The following is a 12,984-nucleotide window of genomic DNA, read 5'->3' as shown; positions in this document are numbered from 1 at the left end:
ATTAGAAAGCAAACACTCAAAAGAAGGGCCTTGCTATTATACTTTATAGTGTCAGCATATCCTTAGTTATTTCCCATTAACTTTGCAGCAGGCTTTACCTGGGTTTGTTATCCCGGCTCAATTAATGACCAAGCAGCTATTTACAGTCTTACTCTGAGCTAATTTTTACTCTCTCACTCTGAATTATCCTCAGTCTTCGAGGAAAAAAATATTGATTTAATGTCTTTCTTTCATGTGTGCCTAGTTTTCCTTACAACTCTGGTTAGAGAAAGAAGCAGCAATCCTTAACATGTGAGATACAAGGCCCGGTGCCTGATAAGCTAACCTTACAGTGCTTCAAGCAGCCATTGCTATTGCCACTTGAGTCCCTAATGATTTCTGATTGTCACTAGAAAACTACAGTATTTGCCTCAATCCCCTGCTCTCTTCCATTTCCCGCTCATGTATCAGAGCTACCCTAGTCTCAATGATGTGTATAAAAAGAAGCCCAGTACTGTATCCATTGGTAATAAAGTAAAAGTATGAACCTAATTAAATAAAAAGGCTGTGAGGAAGCAAATACCAAAAGGCTTAAGGAGGTTATAATTGAATTCAAATATGGTAGCTATATAATAGATTATTAAATGTGGTAATGTTTAAAGAATAGTAAACAGTTAACCATAAAGAACATATAGATAAGATATAGATACCAAAATAAAATTGTTTCCCTGACAGTTTAAGCATATTACTTTCATTGTGCTATTAAGCATCCAAAACCTGTTTGCTAAGTTATTGTTTTTATTTATTTATTTTTATTTTTTGAGACAGAGTCTTGCACTGTTGCCTGGGCTGGAGTCTAACGGCACAATCTTGGCTCACTGCAACCTCCGCCTCCAGGGTTCATGCAGTTCTCCTGCCTCAGCTTCCTGAGTAGCTGGGATTACAGGCATACACCACCACACCCAGCTAATTTTTTGTATTTTTATAGGGACGGGGTTTCACTATATTGGCCAAACTGGTCTTGAACTCCTGACTTCCTGATCCACCGCCTCAGCCTCCCAAGTTATTGTTATTTTAAAGCAATTATTTCCTACAGTAGAATATGACTAAAAAGCCAATAATTGTCACATTTTATAATTGATAAAAGGATACAGGGAGATAATGTAAAATTCAATGTCTGGACTAGGAATTAAACATGAGTAATAATCATCTGTATCCAGACATTTCATATTTGAGCTTAAGTATCCCTTGCCTCTCTTTTCTTTTTTCATTACCATAATCCCTCTTTCCTTTTCCTGCCAGTCACTGATGGTTTGTACCTGTTTCTACCATTTTATGCTTGCTTTGCGTCAATGGTATTTCCACTCAAGCCAACTCTATGAAAAGAAAGTTTGACAATTGCCTACTCCATTGATGACTAATCCATCATCCTCTTTTGTTATTCACCATTTTTTGAAAGTCATAATGTGCCAAGCATTATTCTAGGCATTAACTGAGGGCTAGAATACAAAAAGTGCAGAAAAATGGGCAAGGGGGTACAATAGACCTGAAACTTTGGAGAATCTCTATTCTCTTAGCTAATATTGACAAGGCACTTACCAGGTAAATGCTTTTTATGTGTTAGCTCCTTTAATCCTTATGACAACCCAATCAATGAGTTTGGAACTATTATTATCTCATTTTTATGATACAGAAACTGCAGCAGAGAGGTGTTAAGTGGTACAGCTGGTAAGTAGAAGAGCTAGACTTTTCTTCCATGATCACAGAGCTTACTTTACATCTTTTTTCTACTCTTCTGACTGCTACTCTGTCTTATTTTGTCTTCTCTTCCTCCTCATGTAACCCCCATTCCCATGGGGATGACCTCCCAAATTATCTTTGTGCAGCCCAAATTCCTATCACCTCTGCTTTACTATCCTTGTCATCTCTTAAACTCAAATTTTTTAGTGCTGAACATGTTATCTTTTTTGACCAACCAGCTCCCCTTCTCAGTTATCCTTTATCTCCTAGGCTAGAAAGCCTGAGGTCATACTTTGAATTTTTCTTCCTTTTCCTGAGATATTGTATCTTGTCCGCTTAATTTAATCTAGCATTTGCCCCCCAACATCCCCCATCATGCATGCCCCGTTCTTGCAGGAGCTTCCTAGCCATCTCTCCAAAGCGAGTATCCCTCTCCCACAATCGATATTCTACTCAAGAAGCTGCCATGATTTTCTAATGTCCTACCACAGGAAGGCAAAATGTTTCTCTTCTTGGCTTTCAAAGTCCTCCAGAAAGTAAACCAACGAACTCTGTTTATTCAACTTTATTTGCTAGTACTTCCTCAAAAATAATCTCCTTTTCCCTCTTTACCATTTTTCTCCCTCTTCTTTTGCAATAACTACTTTATTGCTGAATTCTATTAGCTCCCGCCTTGACTATTCAAATAATCACTCAACCAATACCCTGCTTCCAGTTTGCCCTTTCATTCCTTCTTTTTTTAATTCATTCATTTATCCAACAAGATACAAATGCCAGGGGATATAAAGATGACTAATGCATAATTCAAATCTCAAGAAATTCAAATCTAACAGGAAGAATACAGATGCACTACTATCTATACATCAATTTATTTTAAGTGCTATAATAAAAGTAATAATAAAATCCAATGAAAACTCAAAGAAGGAAGCAATCAACTTGCTCAAAAGAAATGGGGAAAACTTTCATGGAAAAGATAAAGTCTGATCACACTCTTTGAGGACTGTACCTGTGGACTACATTCCAGGGCAGAGTGTGAAAAGCACAAGTTAAGAGTAGGTGTATAAAAGACCATGACATATTTGGGCTGGGCGTGGTGGCTCACGCCTGTAATCCCAGCACTTTGGGAGGCCGAGGTGGGCAGATCGCTTGAGGTCAGGAGTTCGAGATCAGCCTGGCCGACATGGCAAAACCCCATCTGTACTAAAAATACAAAAATTAGACCGGCGTGGTGGCACATGCCTGTAGTCCCAGCTACTCAGGAGGCTGGGGCATGAGAATCATTTGAACCAGGGAGGCAGAGGTTACAGTGAACCAAGATCACGCCACTGCACTCCAGCCTGGGCAACAGAGCAAGACTCTATCTCAAAAAAATAAAATAAAAAAATAAAGACCATGACCTATTTGACGAGTTTTGGTTCAATCTGGCTAATGTGTGTGGTGTGTGGAGAGAGTATGGGAAGGGTAGGAGAGGAAACTGGAGGATAAATGGAGAGCATATTTTAAAAAGTTTTACATAATACATGAAGGAGGTTTTAGTTCATTCCCTAGGAAGTGGACAAGAGTCTTGGTAACTTTTAAGCAACTGAGGCAAAGGCTGGGGGGAAGAGGAGGCCAGATGACAGGATCAGATTTATGCATGAGAAAACATCCTGATGAACCATATAAAAAAATGGAGACAGCAGTGACCCAGGCAGTAAGACAAAGTCCCGCAGGGGAGGTGAGAATAGGAAGACATGAATCTCAATGACAATTCAGGTCAAATGAACAGGGCTTGAAGGCTAGTAAAGTGTAGGGGGAGAAAGACAGGAAGTTTTTAACTTATGCTACTGAGTAAGGCAGTGATGCCTTTGAAAATAGAAGAATATAAAGAGAAAGAAACAAGTTTGGCAGAGAAAGTTATTTTTATCTGTGACCTGCTGAAAGGGGGGTGACCATCAGACATTAAATTCAGCTTATGGTTGGAAATCTTCAGAAGGACAGGGCTTGAATAGATGGTGGAGGTCCAGAGAGAGGATGAGTTTTCCATTGGATGTAGCTCCCTTTATTCTGTTGTACTTACCAGGTGACTATCTGATATTAGGATTGGCTTTTCAAATTGGATTTGGTATTTTTATTCACTTGGCCATTCTACTTCCAAGCCTTAACTTGATAAGCCCAAATTTCAGATTACAGCCATTCTTTTCTGTGTTTAGGAATCTTGCAGAATCAAATAAGGGTTAATTGAACAGATAAAATGACATTCCTGAATTTGTAAATTTTAGTATCACCCCACTCCTCCAGGCCCTGCCTTAACAGCCAGCCAGTCTATCTTAAACATCATTTGTAAACTACAGGTGTGAAAATCACAAAAACTTAGAAGTAGGTTTGTTTGAAGTTTACATGCAGAAAATGGATTTCAAAGCATATTCATAGTATAAATCACATTTAAGCAGCCAGGTGTGGTGGCTCACACCTGTAATCCCAGCACTTTGGGAGGCCAAGGTGGGCAGATCACTTGAGGTCAGGAGTTTGAGACAAGCCTGACCAACATGGCAAAACCCCATCTCTACTAAAAATACAAAAATTGGCCAGGCATGGTAGTGCACGCCTGTAATCCCAGCTACTTGGGAGGCTGAGGCAGGAGAATCGCTTGAACCCAGGAGGCAGAGATTGCAGTGAGCCGAGATCACGCCACTGCACTCCAGCCTGGGCAACACAGCAAGACTCCATCTCAAAAACAAATAAACAAAAACATTTAAGCTACACAGAAAGCAAATTATACAAATGCCTTAGTAAAAAGTCACCTGAGCAGAAAAAATATGCCAAATACAAATGACCTCCTAGCTACTAAAGCAAGATAAACAGCCCTTCCTAGAAGCTTTATTATCCATGAATTGGTACTAGAAGTATGTAAGAGAGTAATAAAACCACAGTTATAAAATATAGCTATCAGTAATTCATGGGAGCTTTAAACACAACTGCCTATGCAGTCAGGCAAATAAGGCAAAGCAGTGATGTGGGAGGCCCATAAGGCAGCAGGAACTAGATTAGACAATGGAGGATTGAAATTGCCTGCCCTATGAATGGGCAAAGCTACTACTTGCAGGAATGCTGGCCAAGTGTTAGCAGATATTCTGATTTCTTCTTTTTTTGAAGGGCCAGAAATACAAATTTTATGTCAAATTTCTACATTTTGAAAAACATCATGTGAGGTGGGCATGGTGGCTCATGCCTATAATCCCATCACTTTGGGAGGCCGAGGCAAAAGGATCGCTTGAGCCCAGGAGTTCAAGACCTGCCAGGGCAACATGGTGAAACTCTGTCTCTACAGAAAATTGTTTAAAAAATTAGCCAGGTGTGGTAACACACGCCTGTGGTCCCAGCTACTCAGGAGGCTGAGGTAGGATTGCTTTAGCCCAGGAGGTCGAGGCTGCGGTGAGCTGTGATTGTACCACTGCATTCCAGCCTAGGTGACAGAGCAAGACCCTGTCTCAAAAAAAAAAAAAAAGAAAGAAAAAAACATCATGTGGACCTTTGCTCCAATTGTTCCAAATTAGTAAGGTTTTGTTACATATCAATTTAATCCATGTTAACATTTAATAGCTAACAAAGCTGAAAATATTGATTAGGTTTTAAGTTTGTGATGTTTAACATTAAATATGGTTTAGAAATAGACTTCTATTCCAGTAATAATCTTATATTTATATCTAAATGTTATCATAATTTCAATCTTAATGCTGACAAATTTTTCTAACAAATAAAAGATAAATGGACAGTTTTATTTTTCAATTTCAACAGAATGAAAAATGTGTTACAGAAAACAGTTTGATAAAATATGGGAACCCAATAAACAGTCACACAACCAATGAATGTGCCACCCCTACAAAATTAATTTGTAGATTAGATGTTATATTTGTATATAGATGTTAATATACCTCTAAGTACTTGCTATTGTTCATAATTGAGTAGCATCTATTTTAAAATGTTGTCTGTAATTAGGTTTCATCCACATCTCTAGTTAAGTTCACCTTGACCTCATCGGTGATTCTGCTCTTTCCTCCACGAAGACCAGCCAAGTAAATCTGAGGCCTGGGCACCCCAGTGCTGTCTTCCCTCATGGACTGGGTGCTAGTGTCCTTTGGAGGGTACACTTGGGAACAATTTTCTCTTCTCAAGTGACTAAGATCAGTTTGTACTGAGTGAGTAACTTTCTGGCGCAAATTAGCCTAAAGAGAAAGAGAATACAGGAATTAACATTTCTCTAAAGAACGAATAACATAAAATATTATCAGATACCAGTTAATATCTGCCTATTTTTGTCTTCAATCCACAAGAAATTAATTCCATAACATAGCATGTTTTCTATAAAACACTGGAAAATCTAGAACATAATAGAAAATTAAATATCCCTTACCAAGACGTAGAAAAATATGTAAAATGTTGAAAATTGACCTCAAAAAACATACAGATTCAAAATTACAGTGAACTCAACCAGTTGTTTCTTAATATAATCTAATTCCTTCACTTTATACTTTGAGATTCATATAACTTGGATTTTTCCACTATACTTGTTTTTTTTTAACAAAAATTTAAGGTTTATACAGTATTATCTTTTAAAAATGGACTTCACCCTAGATTTTTAACATAAAAGAGTCTGATGCTTTCCATTTGTATTTTACAGTATTCTACATTTTGCTTACTCCCTTCATAGATTATTAGTAAACATGAGGTTAAACAGATTACTCAGGCCGGGAAGCAAGGAGGAGCTTATAAAAAGAAGAATAAGGTTGCTGCGGTTATAGTAAAGGCCAAGAAAAATCTCAAAAGGCATTATAGCATGTGAGTGAAGAAGGCGACACCTGGAATTAGAGGAAACATTTCAGAGTTTGAGATACTGCAGATGACTGAGAACCGAAACTACTCTCCAATACCCAGGTTATTGTCCACATTAATATGACTTTACTATTCCATTGTCTTCATTAGCATGATTTTACCATTCCAAGAGACTCTTGCCTAAGCAAATAACTTGATTGCTCATTTCAGTAGTACCTGAAAGATGTGTCAACTCTTCAGCAGTAAGCATCAAAACACAGTTTCAGTCCTAAGTCTGCATCCCTTGCCTCAAAAAAATCTTCTTGCTATTCCTACCAATGCTGGACTGCTTTTTCATGATCCTTACACAATCCGAGTCAAACCTCCATCCTACCCCCAGTCCACCTCAGTCATTGGAAGACCTGCCTTAGCACACTTCAAATTCTCAATCAATTCTGACTTTGCAGTTCCTCTTCTGAGACACTGCCAAAGCACTGTTGAGGTGGTGTTTTCCCTTATGGCTTTAAGCAATAAACTCAGCTTTGTCTTATCCACAGGTTGGGTAGGTGACACTTGGGGAGCTGGCATTCAATATAATACAGTTCTAGGGAATAATAAGGCCCAAGGTGAGAGTCAGAATTAAGTGGAGATTGAGGAATGGGAAGAGAGAGCTCAGTCAGTATGAAGTTCAGACCCCTGAATACCCCATTCTCTTAACACTTCCAGTCCATACCTATGCTGCCACCTCTATCTCTCCTATCCTATCCAGCCATCACTTCCCTCCTCCTCTTTGCCTATTTGTATCTCAAAAGCAACATAAAATATCACCTATGTTAATTTAGTAGAATTTTCATTTCACTTCTGTTACACCACTTACAAGGAGGTACCACTTACAAGGAGGTACTGAAATATTTTTAATGTAACAATATCACTTGCTAGAACAAAGTAGTGGGATATTTATGTTACCCAATAAATCTAATGAACTCAAGTGAGTTTAGTAGATAATAGAAAATAATATGGGGGTTGGGCATTTCATGAACTACAGGAGAGTAACTGATAGGAAGGAATACTAATGGAACAATGATCTGGAAGATATATGGGGAAACTGATCCTTCCTCATGCCAGGGAACTGAAAAGCTGCCACCAGAGTGAGTAGCAAAGGAAATAATGTCGTCGGTGGGACTGAATATACAAATGGACTGAATATACAAATGGACAAAGGCTAGACCATATATGACAATAGAACTCTCTGACTTGCAGCCTCTACATCAACCAGTCAGGGAAGCCAGTCTCAACCTCTGTAGCTGTAGCAATTGACCCAGAATGTTGAGGACTTAGCCAACTTCTCCATTTTTTGGCCCCTTCTCCCCCAACTCAGGACCAACCAGAGAAACCTAGATATGCTCACCAAACCAATCGCATAAAATGCCCTGCTTCTAGTTAGCCTGCTTCCAGCTTTCTCATGTTAACAAACTACAATCAGAGAACATCTGAAGCCTTCCCCCTTTTCTGACTATAAAGCTTTCCCACTCCCCTGCATGCTTTGAGTCTACTAAACACAAGTGACAGTGTCTGACTCCCTTACCATAGCAAGCTCTAAATAAATAGCCTCCCTTTGTTCTCATTTGGGTAGGCATTGTTTATTTCCACACCTGATTTCAGTTAAAGAGATGGATAAAATATTCTAAAAAGGGGCTACAGACATAAAAGATTTTATTTTTTCCATACTATAAATATTTGTTGTTTAAAATGACAAGATACCATAAAGAGGGGATGGTGGGAGGAATTTCACTGAGTTGGACAGGGATGAGAGTTTCAAAGACAGGCTTTAAGGGTAGGTATCTATATTGTAATTAAGGTGACTGAGAATCAGAAGGATGAGAGTGCCCAGGGTCTGAAGATAATATGTTGTTGAGGGGAAAATATCTATGCTTTAATAGAAAAGGTCCAAAAAACAAACAAAAAAAGAATGGTATACCTTAAGTGATTAAAGGAAGTTGGGAGTGCTTTAAATACTAAAACCAGGTTTTAAAACTGATGATAGACAAATAGATATATAGATATTATCATTGTTCTATATATGCTTAAAATTAGAAGACAATCTTACAACGTAAACCTAGCAAGTTATAAATTATGATATTTTTGTTAGCAAAGAACTCTGTATAAAACTCATTATTTTATATAAATAATTTAATTTACCAACTCTATGAGTAACAACAGATTAAAATTCCCCAACATATAAATAATTTTAGAAAGTATTGTTACAAACCAATTTTATAGCTTTTCTTCTTAATTCCCATTCATTCCACTCATATGATCTCACAATTGTTGGTGGCAGTATGTGTGTATCCGTCTGTGTGCTACTTTCACATTTTGTAATTGGTTTTATATAATGTTTGTCAGCATCTCTCATCTAAAGAAGTGGAGTTTTGTAGTTAGTGCTTGTAAAAAATAAACATTATTTACTGATAACTAAAATGTTTAGCTAAAACTGACAAAACACTTAAAAAACAATAATTTTTGGACATGGAATATACTTGTAAATACCAATAAAGAAAATAAACACATAATTAATGAGCTGAATATAACTGTTTTTCTGGGAATTATGGCTTCGTGATTTTGTTAATGTAGGGGGTGTTTTATTTTAACTTTTATTTTAGATTCAAGGGGGCACATGTGCAGGTTTGTTACAAGGGTATATTACACAATGCTGAGATTTGAGGTAGGATTGAACCCATCACCCAGGTAGTGACCACAGTACCCAATAGTTCATTTTTCAGCCTGTGCCCCCCTCCCACTCTTTCCACTGTTGCAGTCTCCAGTGTCTACTGGTCCCATCTTTATGTCCATGTGTACCCAATTTTTAGCTCCCACTTATAAATGATAACATGCAGTGTTTGGTTTTCTGTAGAACATGTATTTTGGAAGGAGAAAACATCCCTTATTCCCAAGTCAAATATCCCTCCCCACTTTGCACAACTGATAACATGAATACATACCTGTTGAAAATGGATAGAAATTGAAAATAGCTTTATTAGGTAAAAATCACATCTATTTGAACTATCAAAACCTCTTTAAGACATATGTTGACCTCAAGCTATGCATACATAGCAGGTTATTATCCAAGGTTTTTGCTTTGTTTTTAGTTGAATATACTGATTTTCTTTTGGGGAACCCAATATTAAGAATTCACTAATTCCAGGCTAAACAAGACATGATGGTGCTGGACATGACATTGTTGATGTTGTTGGAGGGAGTGGTAGAGGTTTAAGGAACTTAGGTCACAGTAAAAAGGAGGGAGAAGATATTCTTTCCAAACAACAGATAATCACTGAGTGTCTAACATTTGATATAATTTCTGACTATAAAATTATCTTATGATATAGTTAGGTAGATTTTAAAAATGCTAAAAAGATAGTTAACAATACTGTACCATACAAGTAAATGTCAAGTAAATAATTAGACAGTAAGGACTACATGAAAAAGACAGGGATAAAACTCATTTCTGCAGATATTAAAGTCACTGAAGAACAGATGGGAATTAAATATCCAGAAAGACAGGAAAAAACAAGACCAGGTGTATAGGAAAAAATTATGCTTTAGTGGAAAACTAGGCATTATCCACATACAACATACCTTTCCAGTCGTCTGATTCTAGCCTTTCACTGTCCTTGGGGTATCTTACAACTCTGTAAGTTAAAATGAGTGATAGCAAGACCAAATAATTTCTGTCTGTAGACATGCACAGTCTATCCTGTCTGTAGAAGTTCAACTGACTTCCCTTTCCCCATGTGGAAAAATCAGTGTTGCCTCCATTTACACATGCATTTGAATATTCCTGATCTATAAATGTGTCTGTTCTTAGGGTTCTCTTTTGAACTGGTTATAACATCTACCTGGTCCCCTCATTGATTAATGAATAGATTACTCTTAACACATGTTCACTTTTACATCTGCATATCTGCATGACAATAATTTTACCCATTTTTGAAAACTATCTTTTAACAAATAGAAGACTAGAGGATATAGAACAAGTTTTTTAAGACCAGTATATAACTCACAGTTTTTCTGACAGAGAGGTCATGGAGGGAATTAGTAGAAATAGAAGGATAAAATGACATGTATGCCTCGAACACCAGTCCCCAAAATTTGGATTTCATCTTACAGACAAAAAACAGAAGAGTTTTGAATTCAGAGTAAAATGAATGGCACTTTCTAATATGCAGAAAAATTATTAAAATTTTCTATTGTAAATTTTCCCCTCATAATTTTTCAAAGTAGTTGGCTCCTGCAATCATTTGTTCTAAATTAGAATTTTGTATAACATCTAATTAAGCAAAAAATTACATGTATTAAACTTAAGGTAGCAACATTTATAATACTCATCAAAATGAATTATCAGCTCCAGGAACTCTACAATTTGAACAAATTTGAGAACTACTGACTTGGTAAACTTAATTTGGTGGTATTTTTTAATTTTTATGGGTACATAGTAGGTGTACATAATTATCAGGTTACATGAGATATTCTGATACAGGCATACAATGTGTAATAATCACATCAGGTAAATGGGGTGTCCATCACCTCAAACAGTCATCATGTCTTCATGTTATGAATATTCCAATTGTACTCTTTCAGTTATTCTGAAATGTACATCAAATTACTGCTGACTGTACTCACCCTGTTGTGCTATCAAATACTAGATCTTACTCCTTTTATTTAACTATACTTTTGTACCGATTAACCATCCCCATTTCTCACAACTACCTTTCCCAGCCCTCTGGTAACCATCATTCTGCTATCTCCATTTCAATTAGTTTAGTTTTTAGTTCCCACAAAGGAGTGAGGACATACGAAGTTTGTCTTTCTGTGCCTGGCTTATTTCACTGAAAATAATATTCTCCAGTTCCATCCATGTTTTTGCAAATGACAGGATCTCCTTTTTTATAGCTGAATAGTACTCTATTATGTATATGTACCACATTTTCTTTATCCAGTTGTCTTTGATGGATACTTGGGTTGCTTCCAAATCTTGGCTACTGTGGATAGTGCTGTAATAAATATGGGAGTGCAGATATCCCTTTGATATACTGATTTCGTTTCTTTTGGGTATATACCTAGCAGTGGGATTGCAGGATCACATGGTATTTCTATATAGTTTTTTTAGGAACTTCTATACTGTTCTCCATAGTGGCTTACTAATTTACATTCCCACCAACAGCGTACTAGGGTTCCCTTTCTCCATATCCTCACCAGCATTCGTTATTGCCTGCCTTTTTGATATAAGCCATTTTAACTGGGGTGGGATGATATCTCATTATAGTTTTGACTTGCATTTCCCTGATGATCAGTGATGTTGAGCACCTTTTCATGTATCTATTTGCCATTTGTATATCTTCTTTTGAGAAACGTCTATCCAGATCTTTTGCCCATTTTTCAGTTGGATTACTAGATTCTTTCCTAATTGAGTTGTTTGAGCTCCTTATATATTCTGGTTATTAGTCCCTTATCAGATGGATAGTTTGCAAATATTTTCTCCCATTCTGTGAGTTGTCTCTTCACTTTGTTGTTTCCTTTGCTGTGCAGAAGTTTTTTAACTTGATGTGATCACATTTGTCCATTTTTGCTTTGGTTGTCTGTGCTGGTGGGGAATGACCCAAGAAATCTTTGCCCAGTCCAATATCCTGGAGAGTTTCCCCAGTGTTTTCCTGTAGTATTAATAATTTCATAGTTTGAGGTCTCAGATTTAAGTCTTTAATCCACTTTGATTTGATTCTTGTATATGGCAAGAGATAGGGTCTAGTTTCATTCTTCTGCACATGGATATCCAGTTTTCCCAGCACCATTTATTGAAGAGACTGTCCTTTCCCCAGTGTATATTCTTGGCACCTTTGTTTAAAATGAGTTCACAGTAGATGTATGGATTTATTTCTGGGTTATCTATTCTGTTCCATTGGTCTATGTGTCTTGTTTTTATGCCAGTACCATGCTATTTTGCTTACTATAGCTCTGTAGTATAATTTGAAGTTAGGTAATGTGATTCCTCCAGTTTTGTTCTTTTTGCTTAGGATGGCTTTGGCTATTCAGGGCCTTTTGTGGTTCCATATAAGTTGTAAGGTTATTTTTTTTATTTCTTACAGAATGTCATTGGTATTTTGATAGGGATTGCATTGAATCTGTAGATGCTTGAGTAGTATGAACATTTTAACAATATTAATTTTTCCAATCCATTAATATGTTGCTTTGTGTCCTCTTCAATCTCTTTTTTTTTGAGAGTTATCTCACTCTGTCGCCCAGGCTGGAGTGCAGTGGTGTGAGCTCAGCTCACTGGAAGCTCCGCCTCCCAGGTTCATGCCATTCTCCTGCCTCAGCCTCCTGAATAGCTGGGACAACAGGCGCCTGCCACGGGCCTGGCTAATTTTTTTGTATTTTTAGTAGAGATGGGGTTTTGCTGTGTTAGCCAGGATGGTTTTG

General features: G+C 37.2%; 1 protein-coding gene across 4 annotated transcripts in view; it reads right to left on the bottom strand.

Moving 5' to 3' along the window:
• Nucleotides 1-5,456: 5,456 nt before the first annotated feature.
• CFAP206 (cilia and flagella associated protein 206) overlaps nucleotides 5,457-12,984 on the bottom strand; it is a 56,383-nt gene continuing 48,855 nt past the window's right edge. For all 4 annotated transcript variants that reach the window (XM_054557839.2, XM_002817123.5, XM_054557841.2 and 1 more), the window contains 2 exons: nucleotides 8,780-8,923; nucleotides 5,457-5,924 (listed from right to left, as the gene is read on the bottom strand). In XM_054557839.2, coding sequence (XP_054413814.2) covers nucleotides 5,694-5,924; nucleotides 8,780-8,923 — 375 coding nt within the window. In that variant the 3' untranslated portion in view covers nucleotides 5,457-5,693. The remainder of the gene's footprint in view (nucleotides 5,925-8,779; nucleotides 8,924-12,984) is intronic.

This window comes from Pongo abelii, chromosome 5 (genome assembly GCF_028885655.2).
Source record: "Pongo abelii isolate AG06213 chromosome 5, NHGRI_mPonAbe1-v2.0_pri, whole genome shotgun sequence".
NCBI classification, from domain to species: domain Eukaryota; kingdom Metazoa; phylum Chordata; class Mammalia; order Primates; family Hominidae; genus Pongo; species Pongo abelii.
The sequence above is the reverse complement of the archived record's forward strand: the minus strand, read 5'-3'. Positions and strand labels throughout refer to the sequence as shown.